The following is a 20475-nucleotide window of genomic DNA, read 5'->3' on the forward strand; positions in this document are numbered from 1 at the left end:
CATTATTGTTCCTGAAGATATTTTGTTTTGGATTATAAATCCAAATGTGTCATTAGGAATAATATTGGTATAAAACCAGCCTTAGAAACACACGAAAGAGGCTGTGTGTGTGTGTGTGTGTGTGTGTGTGTGTGTGTGTTAGTAGATTGAATTCAAAGGGCTCATACATGCTAAGCAGGCATCCTATCACTGAAGTACCTGTCTAACTCCCAACCCCCTTTTGAATTGTATTTTGAGACAGGGCATTGCTAAGTTGCCCAGACCAGCCTTAAACTTGTGATCCTTCTGCCTCGGCCTCCTGAGTAGCTGGGATGACAGGCAGGTGCCACGGTGTCCTGCAGAAGACAGGTTTCAATGTAGAAATCTTAAATCTTCTTTTTATAAATGTGAAGCCAATCACTCTGAGAAGGAAAAAGGGGTCATGTAAAGATTCCCTAGTTATAGTAGTTCAGGCCCCTGGCTCTGATCAGGCCTCCAGTTGTCACACCCTGAGTGATCTAGGACAATAGAGTTAGCCTCTCCATGTCTTAATCCCTTTGACTGCAGACTGCAGAAAAGGAGAATGTCTATCTCCACAGGCTTGTTGTGTAAAATAAATGCAAGCCTTCGTGTAAAGCACTGAGCACAGGAATCTGGTATGCAGTAAGTGCTCAATAAAGGTTAGATATTTATAATCTCCATCAACATTCATTCACACCTGCACTCATACCTGACATGTTTGCAAAGGGCTTTCTCCAACACTGACCAAGGTGAACCTCACAAGACTTCTCAAGGTCAGCAAAGGAGGGCGCGTGGGCTCCACCTCCTACCCTAACACCCTGAAGCTTGGGAAGTAACCAACTGAGGCAAGTCACAGGGGCCGTCCCTAGCCACACTCAGGTAAGAAAGTTGCTAGAGTCAAGAGAAAGTAAGACGGTATGGCTGCGAGGAGAAAACCTGGCTGCAAGTGTCTGATATTGAAACATGCAAATTAACCAGACACTAAGACTTATTCACTGTGTACCATGGGTCAAATACTGTTGTATGCACTTCATGTACATCATCTCATCTGATCCTCACGAAAATCCTAAAATATATAACATCTGGGGAACATTTCCATTTCACATTTGAGGATTCTGAGGCACCGCAAGGTTAAGCAGGAGGCTGAGGCTCAACTACAGAGTGGCAAGCACGGCACTGAGCTTTGGACCCAGAGGCCATGTTTTGATGCTCTACTGCTTCCTCCCTTCTAGAGACTGGTAAATCCTGAGCTCCAAATCAGATGTTTCATCAAATGGGCATTAGATTGGATAATGTCTAATATCCCTTCGACTTCTGAGATTCTTTTCCTGTCTACTGAAGAAATAAAATATTGTCTGAGTCTCCAGAAATAATACCTAACCTGGACTTTGGAGAAAGCAAGCTGCTCCACCCTTGCTTAAAACCGACACAAACGAGTCACGAAAGCGTGCATTGATTTCAAGTATAGCGTGTCACAGGGATATCTTGCACGATATCTTCAGAGACAAAATAGAGGCATGTCAGTTGGCCAAAGCCTTGTTCGGAAGATCTGAGAAAAACTGCAGTTAGCAAGCATTGACTAACATGCTGATGAGAACAGGAGGGAGCCGCAGTCCTAACCATACCGCGATCAGTTATAAAGATGTGCTTACCACAAATGCAGATGACAGAGCGCACGTGAGCTGCTCCCTCATAAACACCCATGTCTTGGGATGGAGTGGCACACACTGCCGAAACACTCAAGTCCAACCACGTTCATTCACGCTCTTCTCAGAATGATCCCATCAAGGGGGCTGGTGACTTTCAGGTCCTTTCCAGTTGGTTTTCTTTTTGTAATGGCTACCATAGTAGGGCATTTTCTGGAAGTACTGTCATTTATTGAACATATTTGGGTCATGTCCTCTTCTTGGTTGCTCCAAACAAGGCTGGGAATGAATATCTCTGTGCAGACATCATTTCATACATGTGGGAACATAACTGCAGTGTAAATTCATAGAAACATAATTACAAGGACCCAGGGAAGGTGTCTTATGTTTTTCTTAGATTCATCAGTTAGTTTCCTATAGCATGAACAAAGAAGGGAGCACCTATTTTCCCCCTACTGTGGCCAGCACGTAGTGTTATCAAAGCCTCTTTTCCCCTTTATTTGACTTCAAAGCTAAGTGAAAATGTGAGGGGTGTAAAATGTCTGTGTTTCTCATGTGAATTCAGAGTCAGATTCAGCATCCTTTAATGTGTTTGAGTTTTGCAGAAATAAATATTTGGTTTCTTTCTTTTTCTCACTTTCCTACTACTTATATTGGTCTTTTATTGGTTTGGAAGAAACCCTCATATCAATCTGGACTATCAGTTGTAAACTCTATCTCCATTTTGTTACTTGTCTCCTGACCTTGCGTATTTTTTTGAAATCTCATTAACTATGAAAAAATGACCCAATCTTCTTTAACCTTGGTTTCCCCATATTTAAAATATAGATAATAACCCTTGTCTCACTAGAGTATTGATTTTTTTAAACGTAGGGAGTCTGAAATTTGGTGGGTACTCAAAAAATATTAATTCCCCATTCTCTCTTGAAAAGGATCTCTGTAGGGTGAACTGTTGGAGCCAAAGCAAGGAGATAAGGTAGACCTGAAATAAATCAAGTCCTGAATCTAAATTCAAAAATGAACTGAATGAGAACAGTGGGAGAAAAAAAAAAACAACGCTGTCATCAATTCATATTAAAAGAATCTAAGTTTTTAGCTGACTATAACCTCAAGTCAAGTCAGAAATAGAACGCCATTCCCTTTATAAAAAAAAAAGCTAAAAATAGTATTTTAATTGAAACTAATGTGTTAATAAGTACTACTCTTCTATGTTCTTGCAATTTTAAAAAATTGATAGATAACGCCCCCTCCCCTGACAGGTATTTTAAACAATACTAAAGCTACGTGATGAATGTTACAATAAAGTAATAAACAAGGTGCCCTGTGGGAGCCCAGAGGAGTAGGTGAATCTTATTCTGCTAAGAGAAATCAAGGAAGGTTTCACAGAGGAAATGGCCTCTGAGTACAGTCCTAAAACCAGTCGTTTCAGGCTGAAGGAGAAGCCAGCACGGACACGGGGGCTGGGAAAGAGATGGAGCCCTTAAGGATTAGGGAGCCGGTCGGAATTGCTGAAGAGACCGTGATGACCGCGGTCAGGGCAAGTTGGAGTGATGGTCATAGAGGATCATGAGAGCGCCTGCACACCGAGCTGAGGAAACCTTGCCCAGCTGCAAAGTGAATAAATGGCAAAACCCAAGGGGGACTTGGGCTTCCCTTTCCATTATTCTTCCTGCCTGTGTTACCCTGTATGACAGCCACTAGTCACATGAAGCTATTTAAATTTAAATGAACTGTAATCACATCAGATGTAAAACTAAGTTCTCAATCACATTGGCCATGTGATTGACATAAGAGCACAGGTAGCTATTGGACACAGTCCTGAATAGTATTAATTTAAAAAATCCATCATCATAGAAGTTTTAGACAACAGTGGTGTTCTATTCCATAGGACCCTTAAGTGAGTAAGAAAGAGATTTTGTCAGTATTGCTTTATAGAACAGAAATGGCAGAGAACAAACAAAACCAGTGGAACTATAGGAAGGAGTGCTTCAACTTCCCCCTGCTCAGGTGTTTTTAGCAACAGAAGACCACCTTGTCACTAGAAGCACTCAGGCTCGATGGTCATGAGTCAGGAGAATAAAAAAAGAGTTCCCATATTGAGCACATGCTCTTTGATTAGCGTGCCTGTGTGCTCTCATGAAGTCTGGCCGACGTGTGTGCAAACACATCCCTACAGCCCCTTCACCGAAAATGCCTATCATGGTAGTACACAAAGGTTTTGATATTTGGTTGGGAACCACTCTTCCTGATAGCCCAGCAACCCAGTATGTGGGAATCTTCCAACACAGTAGTTGTTTTTAAGTTGTGACTCTCAAACTCCAGAAACAAAATGCAACATTGTATGGGTAGTTTTCAAACCATAGCATCAATCGGATTTCAGTAGGATTTGGGATCCCATGGTAGAAAGCAAATCAACACACAATGTACCCGAGGGACCTAATAACCTCAGTACTCCAAGAGTCACAGAGATGCCATCCAGACAGCCACTCAGACCATCCCCAACTCCAAAGATCCACGGAGTTTAGAACTAACTCTTAAGAACATAAAAAGTCAGCCAGGAATGGTGGTGCAAGCCTGTAATCCTAGTGCTTAGGAGGTTCAGACAGAAGGATCACAGGTTCATGACCAGCCTCTGCAACTTAGTGAGACCTTGTTTCAAATTAAAAAATAGAATAAGCCAGGCATGGTGGTGCACACTTGTAATCCCAGTACTTGGGAGGCTGAGACAGGAGGATCATAGTTTGTGACCAATCTCAGCTACTTAGTGAGACCTTGTTTTAAAATCAAGAATAAAAAATAGGGCTGGGAGAGTAGCTCAGAAATAGAATGTCCCTGGGTTAAATCCCTAGTACCACAAAAATAAAAATAGAATAAAATGGAGCTGGGAGTGTAGCTCAGAGGCAGAATGCCCTTGGGTTTAATCCCCAGTACCATCCATGTGTGTGTGTACGTGTGCATGTATGTATATGTATGTATATGTAATGTATATGCCAAATATATACATATGTATTCTATATATATAAATGTATATAACATACACATATATAATAGGAATATTATATATATATATATATTTTTTTATTCCTATATCTTACAACTGAGAATTTTTAGAGTCCATTGTTCCCTAACGTTGATCAAGGGAGGTGGGGGTTTAAAAAGCATGAAAACAAGCGCAAGGTGCAAAAGTTGAATAATTCCGTCAAGCTATGGAAGGGCTCATCTGAAAAGGCCTTGCTGAGATACCCACTGAAAGTTCCCTTGAAAATGTTGGTGGTTTATTTTCAATGTCAGCCCACAGAAACAAGCATGCCCAGTTCAATGTAACGCCAGCCAAGCAGCTGGGAACTTGCCCAGAAAATCTAAAGCCTGCTGAGCTATCGTGCCATTTTTCAAATAATGACTTTGTTCTAACCACCACCTGATGACATGGCAATTGCACCAGGATCCCTCTCCAATCCCATAGTAATGTTACAGCTGAAAGGACTGATTTCTAGAACAATGCAGAAGATCCCCTGATATCTGGAATAGCTGGAGAAGACACCTTTAGTTCACTTACCCTCCAAAAATATGTGATAAAGAGCTACTTTATACAGACTATGATATGTAAAATCTCAAAACACAGTATAATGAAATGCACACACCATTCCAACTATGTTGAATATAATGCAAACAATGCCTTATTGGCAATATTCAGAAAACAGGACCACGTCTTGCATGCCTAGGAGCCATTGTTACAATTCTCAACCACCATTATGCTATAGATCTCTGGGTGTCAATTAATAAAGAGTTCTTTATAATAAAATGCCAGATAAAAAATATTCTAATTTTTTTGGGGTGGTGGTACCGAGGTTCCTGGAAACCCTTCTACCTCCAGGCTACACTCCCAGACCTATTTTATACTTTTTTATTTGGAAACAGGGTCTCTTAAGCCAGCAAGAATGGCTTTGAACCTGCGCCATCCTCCTGTCTCCGCCTCCCAAGCACGGGGATTACAAGCGTGTGCCACCATGCCCGGATAAATATTCTAATTTTTTTAACAATGGGGAAGTCCACTCTGGGTAAAACAAACTGAAGGAATCCTGAGACAAACTGTGAAGTAGGTAAAACTTGCCTTTTATAATTTCCAATGCCTTGTGATGGATGACCCTATACTCTCCACCGAGCCATCCAGTGCTCCAACAGGACCACCAGGCCACACCTGGATCTACAGACCCTGGTCAGCACTAACACACACCAGGCACTTCATTGCTCCTTGCTAAACCAATAGTAACTGATTTGATTTTAAATCATGCAACAAAGTTTACTGAATGCTCACCACGCGCCTGCAGTATGGTAGGGGGCAGAATTAAAAGGTGTCCTATCCATTCTTGGAAGATCCTGTTCTCAGTTATAAGAACAAGAGGAACTAACTTGCAGTTGATATGATCTTATAGTAGCCTAGCATGTTCTCACTCCCAAGACGGTCTGCATTTTGATGGAAAGATCCCCAAACCTCACTGGCTGTGCCCAAAGAAAATTGTATTGGCAGCAGAGCTTTGGGCCAGGGCATAACAGAGGTTTAGGATGGGGAATCTCACCAGCAACTTGTCAGACTGCTTTTTCCAAAGGATTTCCAGGCAGGCAGAAAAGCCACAGAAAGCAGTGATGCTCCAAGGATGGTCCTAGGGCCACTGTACCAGGATCACTGGGGAACTGGTAACAGCTGAGAACTTACTGAATCAGAAACTCTGGGAGTGGGAGTTGAATCCAGTGATCTGTCTGTGTGTGTAGTACTAGGAATTGAACTGAGGGATGCCCCACCACAGAGCTTTGTCCCCAGCTCTTTTTCTTTTTATTTTTTATTTTGAGACTGGTCTCATGAAATTGCCTGGGTTGGCCTCCAACCTGTAATCCTCCTGTCTCAGTCTCCTGAGAAGTTAGGATAACAGGAGTGCACTACCGCATCCAACCAGTGGTCTATATTCTAACAAGTTCTCCAAGTGATTCAGAGACAGGCTAAGGTTTGAGAACCAGTGATACAGATGACACCGGCAGAGTGTGCGTAGGTCTGAAGGTCTGAATTCAACACGGGAACTAAATCAGGAGTTCGACTCCATGCTGACAGAAACCACCTGCTGAAAGGGATTGTAGCTGACAGTATGGTAGCAACAGTTCCCGATCGCACACAGCTGGAAATTGCCAGGATGTTAGTGAATGGCTGTTGAAAATTCATTTCATGCTTTTTGACTCTGACCAGCCCCCTGAGACAACAGTGTGGAAATTGAGAAAGAGGGCACAGAAAGTTTAAAAACTTTCAACCCGTAGCTAAGCCGAAGGCTAGGAAAGATTTGTGAGGGTTCATTTTCCTCCTCTACCTGGTTTTCAGAGCCTCATCTCTGGCCTGGAAGGTCACTCGCAATGCTCTGCATCTTGCCAGAGGAAATACCAGGCTGACTGCAGGCAAAACTCCATTCAGGACAATGACCCAAGTGTTTTTCTCTTTCCCCTCTAACCCGTTACCCACCATCCGGCCACACTTGTTATCCCTGCCCTTAAAAAAGACAACTCCCCTTTAATGATACATGTGAAAGAGAGGTTCCAAATTCTCCAGAGATATAGCCCAAATGCAACAGGACCACACCGTAGCAAGAAGAAAAAAATAGAGCCTCAAAATTACGCAAAGTTGCAAAGGTGATTCAAAGCAGCTTTCAGGGGCAAAAAGAATGCGCTGGGCACCACAGCCCCACTGCTGGGCTTCTCCCTGAAGTCTCTCCTGACATGGCTGGGCCACAGGAGCCTGGGGTTGGAGCCTGGCTGGGTGCTATGTGCCCAAGCCCTGCCCCTACCTCAAGAATGGGCTAGGCTTATAGAAATGGGTCTATTTCAGCCAGGTGTAGTGGTGCACGGCTGTGATCTCAGTACTTGGAAGATGGAGGTAGGAGGATTGCAGATTGGGAAACAGCAATGTAGAGATTCTCAGCAACTTAGCGAGACCCTGTTTTAAAACAAGAAAATAAAAAGGGCTGAGGGTGTGGCTCACAGATAGAGTGCTCCTAGGTCCGATTCAGTACCTCCCCAAAAATGAAAAAAAGAAAAACAGGTTTACTTCAACTTCCTCTTCCAATTTAATACATAAGAAGACTAAAAGTAAAACTCTTCGTCCTATGAATTTGGAACTCAAAATACAGTAAGAGGGCTGGGGGTATAGCTCAGTGGTAGAAAGCTTGCCTAGCATGTACCAGATGCTGGGCTATTTTGCCAGCGCGCGCGCGCGTGTACACACACACACACACACACACACACACACACACACGCGTGCTTAATGAAGCTTCTAAAGACAGGCACAGTGGTGTGTGCCTATAATCCCAGTACTTGGGATGCAGAGTCAGGAGGATCACAGGTTAGAGCCCAGTACACAGTAACTTAGCAAGACCCTGTTTCAATACAAAAATGGCCTTGGGGCATAGCTAAGTGGTAGAACTGCCCCTTGGTACAATCCCCAATACCACAAAAATAAATAAATAAATAAATAAATAAATAAATAAATAAATAAATAAGGCAGCCCCTAAGAAGTATCCACTGCTCTGCCAGTGGGACATCCTGGATAAGTCATTCATCATTTTTAAAGTCATTTGCTGCTCTTCTACCTAACGTGGCCCGTCTTCCCCTCTTAAGGACACGCCTTCTAGCTGTTCCTGGCTTTCCAGAGCTTAAAGCCAAAGACCGGCCAAAGATGCAAGGAATGAAAAACTAAAGAATTATATGTGGGGTATTTGCAGGACAAAGATACACCAAAGACATCTCCCTGGAAACGCTTATCATACAGAAGAGACCAACCTCTAAGTTGGAGGAGCTGGAAATCTCTGTGCTGTACTTTGTGTACTTGGTTAAGACTAATGCTGGAAACAGGACCCGTGAACCCACACGCGTCCTCTGTGTAGGCTTAGAAGATGGGATGTGAAATGCTTCAAGTTTCTGGTGTTTCTATCTCTCTTTGAGAGAGAATGCTTTAAAAAAAAAAACACATGGAGATGGTGGTGGTAGTAGTGATGAAGGCAGGTTTTATATAGTAATTTGTGTGTGTGCTTCCCACAACCCCCCCCCCAATTTCTATATGAATTCACACTGGAACTTGAAAAGAAATGTTTACAGAGCCTGCTTCTTAGCTTAATGGCTCAGTGTTCAGCAGCATGGAAAACCCAAGCTGTTGAGAGGACTCAGAATGGCAAGTACTTGGAGACCTTCTCATTAACCCTGGTCTCCAGGGTGGGGGAGTAGCTTCATAGTTATGGAACATTCAAATGCAGCAGGGCCAGATAAGAGGTAATCATTACAACAACGGCAAGAAAATGCACGTTAAAAGACCCTCCCCCATCTTTCCCCTGCCATAATCACATCCCAAGAAAACAGAGGACTTAGAGAAAAAGTTGGTGTCTAAAGCTGGCCCTATCCAAGAGACCTTGATCCAAGAAGCACACATATAATGAATTATTCACAAGGCTGGACCTAAAAATGAGAGAGAGAGAGAGGGAGAGAGAGGGAGAGAGAGAGAGAGAGAGAGAGAGAGAGAGAGAGAGAGAGAGAGAGAGAGAAGGAAAAATGAGTGGAAGACTGACCTAAAAAAGAAATAAAGAACTGGCCTGTCTTCTTGAATAAAAATAGTATTAATTATGGTTGCATTTAGGTTCCCTCTTTCATGTCTTTTTGGTCAGTGATAAACAAGATAAGATCAGCAGTGTGGCCTCCACAGGACTGGACAACACAGCAGGGCTTGGTGTCTGGTGAGCTGCAGTCTCCCAGGCATCCCTGCACAGGGTCCAGGCAGGCCACGGATTTGCTGATCAAACACATGCAGTCAAAGGATTTGCGGGAGTTCTAATGGCTGAGCAAATCTTGACTCAGTTTTGTTTTAACCAGGAGTATGAAGACTGATAGAAACCAGATGTTCCTATAAAGCGGAGAGGGGAAGAGCAGAGTTTGGGAGGGGGGACCTGAATTCTGTACAGGAGTAGCTACAAAGAAATAAGTCATTTTGGATGGAGCTAATTCTAATAATTCCAGAGTCTGGATCTTTGGATGGAGCTGATAATTCCAGAGTCTGGAGGATAAAATGAAGGCCTGTTCTCCTCCTCCTCCTCCTCCTCCTCCTCCTCCTCCTCCTCCTCCTCCAATTTATAGTGTGCACTGCACCTCTCACAGGATAGCAACTACAGGAAAATAATGACATGCAAAGCAACAGACAAAACTATCACATTCAAGGTATTTTTGCCTCTTTCCTCAAGTCATTTCATTTCTCTCAAACTCCCCCACTCCAGCTCACTCTCCAGGCTACACCCCAATTACAAATGGTCGCTACAGTCAGCTTCCAGAGGAAACAGTACCCACACCTCACATGGAAGACAAAGCCAACAGGCAATTCAGAGATCGTTCTGGGAGCCTCGGAAAACAAAGACCTTCAGCCTGCAGCCTCAGTGCCAGCTACGAGTCTCTATTTCACAGACTGCATCTGTGCAACCACTACCTGGAAGATGTGAAGCCTTTTCTGCATTATCTGATCATAGGATTTAATTACAGACTTCGTCCTTGTTAGCTCCCACCCTCTGCCCTAATCAAAGCACCCTGACTCATGATCTGCTACTTACATCAAACCTGAAATTCTTACCAGGACTATAGTTTACGATCCTGCAAGGTGCTGTATATTTATAGACAACCAGGGCAGGATAAAAGTATAGGCCAAAATGGGCTATTTGGGAATTACATTTTCTGGAATCCTCACCCAAATCCTCCAAAATAAATGTAGAACTTATTGGGAAATTCACCACAATAAAGCACACAAGCTCTGATCCTGTATCCAGAGTGGTTTAAGGACACACTGAAATTTTCCACAAGAAGTCATGGTGTTGTGGGGTATGCCTATAATCATCAGTATTTGAGAGGCTGAAATAGGAAGATTGTAAATTCAAGGCCAGCCTAGGCAACTCAGTGAGACCCTGTTTCAAAATAAAAAGAGCTGGGGATATAGCTCAAATGTAGAATGCCCCTAGACTCAACCCCCAATGTGAAAAAAAAGAAAAAAAAAACCCATGGGTGATTATCCACAGGTTCATTATAATGAGCTTTATCATCTCAGTGGCGACAAATACATTTGATCTTTCTACTGTAAACCATGTTTGTTTCTACATAAAACATGTGCTTCCTTTCTGGGATGGGCCAGTGGGTGGAGAAAAAAATCTTCTACTGTCTATCCATGGCAAAGGATCTTCAAGACATACACACCACTTCTTCGTTTCACCCCAACCCAGAAAACAAGTGTTCTGTAACTCACAAGCCACACAAGGGCTCCTGTGTGCCCCTCCATAGGGACCTGTCCTAGCACAGAGCATGCAGAGCCGGCAAGTGTGCGTGCAGTCCAGGGACCATGGGATAGCATTTAGAACAACCCACTCTCTGAGAAGACAGCGGACTCTTGTTAGACCCATTAGATGAGCAAGAAAGAAAGGGAGGAATTCTATAAAATGTAACATCACATTTTAAATCAGATTAGCATTTCAGAAAGGCTATGGTATCCACTGCAGAAGAGAGTGTCATAAGAAAATAAAATTATCTCCCTATGCAGATGTAGCTTCCAAGAAAAATGAAACACATTCAGAGTGGGCTGCTGACTTGCCACCATCTTCCATGCCAAATCTGGGTTATCTTAGGCAGTTCTTCAAATAAGAGCTAGCCCTCCCCTATTAATAGCTGGATGGAGCCCTTCCCCCAAATCAAAGGGTTCTACCGGCATACATTAAATCATTCCTTTTATCTAACCGGTGCGTTCAGACCACTATGATTAAAACACACCTAGCACATACAGGAAGGGAGGGCACATTATCCTCCTCATCTCACGGTGACTTTCTGCAGATAACCAAAGTTTAAGTCTCACGAGGTATTGGGCTGCACAAGCGATCAAAATCTTCCAGCATGCCCAATGCATGTGTGCCAGTACCCAAGCAGGTTTGGGTACCTTTCCTGAACTTTCCCTGGTTTTGAAAACCTTGCACTGCAAGAGCGGAGAAATCCTCCTCCAACTGGTCAGCACCTCGGGGAATACATTAGTCCATGAAGTGCACACCAGTCCTCTGGGGATCTTGTTAAAACAAGTAGGTTCCCAGAATCTGAATTTTTAACCAGTGTAGAAAATCTAAAGGACTTCACCTTAAGCTAAGACCCCTTCCTTCAGGTGTGCTGAAATTTCTGAAGGATTCCATTAATAAGAACTGATGAGCATTAGGTGACCGGGTAGTGTTTTAAGCACTTGGCATCAGCTACTTCCCAGAAACTTATTATTATCATTATCATCTTTGTTTACAGGTGAGGAAACTGAGTCACGGGGTAACGAACTCACTTTTCAAGGTCACAGTGTGTGTGAAGGAACTAGGATCTCAACTCCAAACTTTATGGGCAACCACGACTTACACGGGCTCCTAGTAAGAAAAAGCAAGGTATTTTGGGAAGCTAGACCTTAAGAAAAGAAGAGATTTGAGATGAGAAAACTTAGCTAGGGTTCTGGGGGGAAAATGCAGAGCCTACAGAGGCGCAATGTGTGCAGGCGGTGACCAGCAGAGGGAACACAGCAAGCGATTACGCTGTGCAGTCAGGAGAGGAATGCAAACTGTATATTTTAAATGTTCCAGTTGGGCTCTAATAAACACCTTAGCGGATGTCCTCTGCACAGGCTACAGAAGCATTGTAAAATTTCGAACCGTGGGGATAGAAAAGCCCATAGGGGCAGGTCTCGTGGTCAAGACACTGGGCATGGTACTGAAATGACTCCCTGGAGCCTCTGACTTTTGAATTTCTTTGGTCCATGGCACCCAGTACAAATTCTCTGCAGCGGAAGAGAAAACGTGGGAAGAGGCGACCCAGGGTGTAGGAATCCTGCTTCCTTAACCAGCCCAAGCCAGGGCCCAGCCGGAAGTACACGAGGTGCTGAAGCTGGGGACTGGGGAGCCCAGGGCCACCAGTGTTTCAGTGGCGCTGTCCGAGGTGCCAAGCATAGCTACCGACCGGCTCTGCCACTCGCGGGGAGGCGGGGCAGCTTTGTCTACCGCTGGGATACTGGAGGACACGCCTGTTTGAATAAACACGCCCTAAGAGGCGCTGCAAAGCCGGCACCTGGTGGGTGGGAATTTTTAGAGAATTGTGGATGGCTGGGCGAGGTAGGGGACACAGCTGGGAAATCAGCAGAGACCTGCCCCGAGGAGGAATTATTTGTAGCCGCAACACGCAACACAATGAGATCTGTCCGCTTTGTGCAGCTCATGGGCAGTCGTGATTGCAGAGACCGGACCCCTCCCCCGCCCCAAGACCCCACCTAGATACGTTCAACTCATTCAGCTCGGCCACTGTACTGCCTGCGATCTCTCTGTGGGGGTGGGGGTACAGGGAGGAGGAAAAAGAAGAAGCCCAGCCAGGGGTTGGTTGTGGGAGGAAGAATATCTGCTTAGAGATGCTCCTCCGTTTCTAATGAGGGGTGCTGCCTACAAGCACCTCAGCCAGCCAATCGAGGAGCTGCTAGAGCAGGGAACTAGGGAGGAAAAAAAGGAAGGCCTGAGACCGAGGTGGGGGCAGCGGGGAGATGCCCAAGCCCTGGGGGAGCCAGCTAGCAGCATGCCTGGCTGATGCTAGTGGACTCCTGGGCTGCATCTCCAGCATCTCCAGCTGTCTCTGCTGCACACCTGGTAGGCGGGGCGGGGCAGAGGGAGTCCGAGGAGAAGGGGAGGGGCCTCCTCTGCGGTGCATCTTGCTCAAGAAATGCCCCTCCACAAGCACCAAAGTCCCGTCTCCAAGCCCACCCCCACATCTAACGCCACACCACTAATTTGCCTCCTGCTGATCCCCTTGGCCGCTCCAGCACCCCCAATTCCTAATGGCCCTGCCAAGCATCTGAATTCTTAGCGGAGGACCAGGCAGTGAGGCGCGCCTAATCAGCAGCCTGCATTTGGTGAATTGGGTAAAACCTTCAAAGAAACTCCTTCCAGGCGGATTCCCTCTCACCCTGCCAGCAGCAGGGCTGCCCCCACCAGCTCTCGGAGAAAAGTGGTCCCTTCGAAGCGGGGGTGCCAATTGCCTGCACACCTTCAATGATGAATTCAGGCCCAGCAGATCTGTCTGCTCCTAGAAGCTGGTAGATAGAGCAACCAGCTGAGTCCAGCACTCAGACACAGGCGTACCAAACCCCAGGACCAGGGAAAGGATGGGCCCTGAGGAGCCCGCTCTGCTTTGGCTGAGAAGAGAACTCCAACTTTGAGTAGGTCAGGCTGTGGTGACAAAGATCTCCTCCCTGACACATGCTCACTCACTCCACTTTCAGTGGAACTTAAACAGTCCCCAGAGTTAGCTGGGTCCCCAGCCAAAAGCCGGATCCTTGATTCACTTGGCTGTCTGTATACATGGCTTTGGCCCAGTGCTCCTGGAGCTTCGGAACTGCTAGGCGCCCTCAGGGGGCTTCCCTGTCTCAGAGCCTCCTCTCCTGACAGATGTGCAGGTGTCCCCTCAGCCAGCAGGAACAGGGGCAGAGGGACTGGCTCAGGGGGAGGGAAAGGGAGAGACTGTGAAAGAATGGAGGGGACAGCTTGTGAGGGGTCCGGAGGGCTGGGAGGCAGACAAAGCCCGGCAGGGAAAGGAGCAGACACCGCAATACAGAGCACCCGGGGATGCCAGACTTCCACATGGGAAAAGCCAGAACCCAAAGTCTTACCTTGAAAAATACTAGTGCCCAAACAGGTCTCCGGGCTGAAGCTTGCCCCCTGTGGGGCAACGGAGTAACCGTGCACTTCAGCAGGGGGGCAGGGGGGCACCCAGAAGGGGTGGGGGGTCAGTTCCATGTTAGGTGCCCCCCCTCACCCAAGAAACGCAGAGGGGAAGGGAGAGTGATGGGGGGCAAGAAAGGATATGGCCAATCGATGAGCTTCTTGGCGTACTTTCTGACAATATTATCTTCTCCGAAGATGAACAGGGATCTGTTCACGGTGAAACAGTTCTGCCGGACCGGAATGGGGTTGTACAAAGCCATAGTCCGCGCCCTCTGCGCTTTCGACTGCTTGTAGGCGGCCGCGGGCCCCGAGGCCGGCACGGGGGTTCCTTGCGGGTTCCTGCTCTGGTCCGAGTCTCCATCGCCAGACCCCGGCCTGCCGACCACCGCCTCCCCGAAGCGAGCCATCCTGAAGTTTAAACAGACAGAAGACACACAAAGGTGATCGCCGAGCACCCGCGCACAGCCACAAGCAGAAAGACAAGCAGAGAAGGCTCAGAGCCGCATCCAGACGGGCGCGGGGACCACCGCCTCTGGGGACCCCCGATCTCTTCGGAGAGGCGGCCTCAGCAGCCTCGCCGCTCTGAACTGTTGAGTCTAAATGCAACCTCTGCGAAGCTCCATTCCTCAAGAAGGGAAAAGGGGGGCAGGGCTCGGGGGTGCTCAGTTTCGAGAGGCAATTTTTTTCTCAAAATGCCAGTGTGTGGCGGTGTTCAGGGAGCCGAGAGGAGACGGGTGAAGCAGGCTGCTCTTCAAACACAGCTCCGCTGCTGGCAGATGCACCACCTAGTCCAGGGAGAGAGGCAGGCACCCCGCGAGGGAACAGTTTGGCGATGTATTGGTTGGGGGAGGGGTGGACAGGGAGGGGAAAACGAAAACAAAGGAACTTTGGAGAAAAAAAAAAAGAAAAAGAAAAAGACGAGGACGGTTTGCGGGCTTTATAACGCCCTTCTCTGCAAGTCCACCTAAGAAATCCCACGGCCAAGACTTGGGTCTTTACATCTGCCTCCAAAGGTTGGAGAGAGAGGGAGGGAGGGAGGGGGAGAGCGGTGTTGAGGCTCCTGCGTAAACCGCAACGCCCAAAATATCAAAATAAGAAGTCGATCCAGCCGGAGAGGGACGAATGACTTCACAGCTCCTGCGTTCGGGGTACAAGTTGAGCCGCATCCAGACGGCAGCCGAGCCCGAGTGCCAGCATCCGCCCGGAGCGCTCGCCGCCGCCGCCTCCCCGGATCAGCATGCAACCGCGATCCGCGGCTGCGCCGGGAGAGGGCGGGAGCGCAGCGCCAGCCAGGAACAGGTTGCAGCCAGCCTAGCGGTGGCCGGCAGGGACTTGTCCGAGCACCAACTTCCGCACTAAGGACCCGATCTCCCTCTTGCACCGGCGGGCTGGGCTGCAGGGGGCGGACCCCGAGCCAGCCGGGCGCAGAGGCGCCGCCAGCCGGCCCAGGGCGCGGGGGAGGGGCGGGCTGCAGCAGAAGGCCAGGGTCCTGGGCCCTGGGGCTGGTTTGCCATATTGATTTATTTGGCCGAAGGGTAGTGAGCCACCACTGAAAGGATTCAAGCAAGGGTCGCCTTTCCCCCACGTAATGCGGAGGGGAAGGGAGCCGGGCCCGTGGGGGTGGCTGCGGCAGAGAGGGGCCCCCATACCGTGTCCCATTAGGTGCTGGGCCCTTTGTGCTGCTCACTAGGGACTGGACTCCCAGGCTCCCTGAACAGCACCAGGTATTGCAGCTGAGAATGAAACACCCTCTCCCGCATCTTCCTACTTAGCACCCAAGGGCCTCCAGGAAGCCCTGCCCTCCCTCTTGCCAGCAGAGCCCACCTGGGATCCATTATAGAGGAGTCCCCAGCCACATCTCCTGGAAGAGTGGTCCAGATACCCGAGGCCCTGGATGTGAGGGCTGGGCTAAACTACCCCTCACACCCCTAAAAGAGGGATGCTCTTGCCCTATCTTTAATTCCCAAATAAGGTCCACTGACTTTCTCAAGCCAACCGCATTCATGTGGGGGGAAATGCAATTAGTATCTAAGCTGTCCTGGTAGCAGAGGAAGACTACAAGCCCGGGAAAGAACACCCGTGTTTCATGACCAAGTCAGTGCCCCCAGGGACACGTGGTTTGAACTGAGGACAGAGACCCGCTGTCCCTGCCCCATCCACACTACCAAGGGACACCCTTACTCAGCCTCTGTTGCCTCAGCCCACAGTCGTGTCTCAGTCCTCCCCACAGGAGTGATGGAAGGAGAGGAGACAGCTGTGGCCGGGGAAGGAAACAAAGGCTGGCAAAGCCCAGAGGTCTGAAGCCACGGGTGAGTGCGGCTTCATGCATGTGAAAGGCTGTGTGTGTGTGTGAGAGAGAGAGAGAGAGAGAGAGAGAGAGAGAGAGAGAGAGAGAGAGCGCACTTAACTGGTGAGAAGCGAGGTGACTGGTGACAGCCCAGTGTGTGGGCACGTATGTTCCTACGGGTGTCTGTGGTGTCTGTGTGTAGGCAAGGCCATGTGAGCGCTGACACATGTCTGTTGTGAGAATGTGTATGTGTACGTGTGCAAGCATGTGCTTGTGAAAGTGATCTGAATTCTGGAAACCGGAAGGCCTGGTGTCCCTCTGCAGCAGGTATGGCCGCCCTCGGGTCAGCATGTTGCCCTTTTGATTCACAGGAACCCATTCTAGACAAATTACCCTGCAAGGTGAGTCAGCTCCGAGTGTTATTTTGACTTCACGTTATGTCTTTCCCTCACCTTCCTCCTACTTAATTAAGGGGTCCTCTTCTTTCTGAGTCAAAAAACGGAAAGGATGGGGGTATAGTGACCATGACGTCTTATCAGCCAGTTACTTAGAACCAGTCTTCAGTACCCTGGAAACACCACAGGACTCTAAGGTTGCCAGCGTTACCAAGGCCATGCGCCCGCCTCCTGGAGGACCACAACCCGTGGCACAAGATCCACTCCTGTCATTCATCTGCCAAGTATGTTTGCACGCCTCTCCTGTGCCAAGCACTGTCTTCGAAACTGAGGATACAATCATGAGCAAAACAGACGATGGCATAAATAGTGTATCTGCCTCTTCACTTAAACGTGCTTGTTGAGCCTCGCCACCTAGAATGGCTCACCCTGAACCGCACTGTCCTGCTGGGCCTCCACCCTTCCTTTTGCAGTCACTCGGTGGCTGGCTACAGGGTGGTATGCCTATGTGTTAGCACCCAGAGTTAGCAAAGCCCACTAGCTTCTTGCCTCCCAGGGTGGTTCCCGGAAGATCAGGAACTCCTGGCTTGTCTCCTCGAGTCACCCCCTCACAGAGATCCAGCACTAAACCCCTTTCCTCTTTCTACCATGTCCTGTGTTCTCAGTGGCTGCACTAATTCTGTAGAGACTCTGAATAGTCAAGACAGGACATTCTATACCAGGAGATGTGGGGCCTGCCTGCCTTCCTCCCCAGGGCACAGACTTCACAGCGCATGGGTTGGGGGAAAAGTGAAGGAGCCTGGAGAATAGGGCCACCTGTGTGGGGAGTAGAGAGTTTTTGGAGGGTGCAGGTAAAAGGATGGGGGCAAGCATGATCGTAGCAATGGCTTCAGAAGGACCTGACTTGAGGACCACAGTGCTGGTAGGGAGGCCCTTCTCACCCCCACCTGCTGTCACAGCTCTAGAGCACTTTAAGATCTGTGCAATTCTCTATTGATACCCTGCTCACCACTATACTGGTTTCATGCTTTCCCCTCTTCCCCTAGCTGCCAGACAACTACAGTTTTAATGCTTAATATCTTACATGTGCTCACAAGTTATCAGTTTCCAGAAACCCTACATCTAGCCCTCCCTGCAAAATTCTTTTTTTTTTTTCCATACCACAGATGGAACCCAGGGGCATTCTACATCTGAGCTACACCCCCAACCCTATTTTTTATTCTATATTTTGAAACAAGGTCTCACTGAGTTGAAAAGGCCCTCACTAAGTAGTAGCTGAGGCTGTCCGTGAACCCTGATCCTCCAGTCTCAGCCTCCCAAACGCTGGGATTACAAGCATGCGCCACCACGCCCAGCTCCACGCAAAGTTCTGAGGCCAGCCTGACGATGTAGGCATTATAACCCTGAGCCGACACACAAAGCAGCAGATTTTCAGAAACATGAAGTCCTTTGATAAGAGGCAAAGTGTGGACTTCTAACCAATCTGGTTTCCAGCGTCTAAACCCCAGGCCGTATAATTTCAAATTGCTCACCATCAAGAACAGAAACTCTTCAATGAAGCTAAGCCTGCGGAAACGCTCTGCCTACCATCCTGGGATGGATTTGACCAGGGGCCAAAGGCTCCTGGCGCTCTGCTGAGAACACACCTACTGCCATCCACAGCCAAGATCAGATCAATGCCATAATGCTCCTCGTAGGGGAGTTGGGTACGTGATTTCCCCCGCCCCGTGCCCTGAAGTCCACTGTCCTCTTAAAGACTCACTAGTGGACGTATGGAAAATCAGCTGCTAGCCAGAACTCTGACTGGAAATCAGTTTAAAGACCATTGGAAATTCCCTTTTCAGCTGCAGAGGACAGTGACTGCACTTTCCTGTTGTCAGAGCACCATCTACCGGTCGCTGGTGAGACTTCACGGTGAGCACAGGTCTTGTCAGTCTGGCACCAGGCCTCAGAGTCCACCCATTCCTATCAGCTGATCCCTTCTCAGGGGCCCTCTGCTCCGCTGTGGGACATGGCTGAGGTCCAAGGCCTAAGTTCCACCACCATGCAGGCCGCCCACTTCACAATCCCCAGAAAGTGCAGCCTGACACACCAGGTGCAAGGTCACCAGCGCACACACACACACACACACACACACACACACACACAGTAGGAGGAGGCAGCCAGATGCTTTGTGAGTTTTTCTATAGAAAAAGCAGAAAACCTGCAAGGTAGGAACTCAACAAGAGCAAAGGAAACAAACTTCCCTAGCTTCTTGATCTCAGGCAAAGCCTTTCTCCTGTAGCCCCGCTACGCCAGCAAACCATGGGAGATATGGGCAAGAAAGGCTCCCCGGCAAGAAAGAAATAAGGTGTTCACAATATCCCCAGACCGGGCAGGCCACGGGAGCGGGCGTGTGCACCAAGAAAACGTATATGACAGCTAGGTTGTAGAATCAGAGTCTCTCCCCTCATTCATAAAGCTCTTCCCAGACCTCATGGGCCTTGGGCCAACTTTATAGGAGGGTTTGGCCCATCACTGAGAACCCTGCAAATCTGGACCTCATCTGAAAGGCATGAGCCCGGCTCTCCCATCAGCCCCTACCCTGCCAGTTACACCCAGACAGCCTCTGCTTAAACTTAACATCAGAGCCCCTTTTGTTCTATTTTTCCCTGTTGAGCTTTTCCAAGAAATAGACTCTTATGCAAAGCAGTACTCTGAGGAACATAATGCAGAGAGGATTTGGGAGGGGGTTCTTCAGAAAAAAGTTGGCAGGAAACCATGTGCAAATGCATAGAGGAGCAGAGGCGCAGGATGGTGATGCAGACATCTTGGGAGCCTGCTGCCTTTCACAACACCACACAGCCGCTACTGGGTGAAACGGAGCGCAGTGTCCTCATGTAAAGTCCGGCCCTAGAACCAACATCTCTCAAACGGATGCCCAAGAAACCCCATAGCTCCAACACCCTATCAGCTAACACAAGAGGCACACATGTTGCTTATAGGTAGTTTTTAAACCATTCATTGATGACAACTCAACATCTCCTGGGTGGCAATCATGCTTATGGTATCTCATCACCTCTTTGCTGCAGGCTGTGGGTTCTTTTATATTATCTGAAGCCCAGGAGGACCAGGACTTAGTCTAAGTGCAGAGAGCTAGAAAACAGCCAAGCCAGGTCTGATAAAAAGGCCACTACTAACTCTTTATGGTGTGTGGCCAAAACAGTGTTTTCCTTGCTTAAGAGTCAGGTCAAAAAGTCGGGTATGGTAGCGCATGCTTGTAATCTCAGCATTTGGGAGGCTGAGCCAGGAGGATCGGGATTTGCAGACACCCTCAGATGCTTAGTGACATCCTTTGCAATTTAGTGAGACCCTGTTTCAAATTAAAGAAT

At 47.9% G+C, this 20475-nt stretch overlaps 1 protein-coding gene across 1 annotated transcript in view; it reads right to left on the reverse strand.

The window, feature by feature from the left end:
- Positions 1–20475, reverse strand: part of CACNA1E (calcium voltage-gated channel subunit alpha1 E) — a gene marked incomplete at both ends in the record, with an annotated part of 387788 nt that overhangs the window by 306729 nt on the left and 60584 nt on the right. Inside the window, one exon of the mRNA XM_080698762.1 lies at positions 14564–14830. Coding sequence (XP_080554888.1) covers positions 14564–14830 — 267 coding nt within the window. The remainder of the gene's footprint in view (positions 1–14563; positions 14831–20475) is intronic.

Source organism: Muscardinus avellanarius (genome assembly GCF_963383645.1).
Source record: "Muscardinus avellanarius genome assembly, chromosome: 7".
NCBI classification, from domain to species: domain Eukaryota; kingdom Metazoa; phylum Chordata; class Mammalia; order Rodentia; family Gliridae; genus Muscardinus; species Muscardinus avellanarius.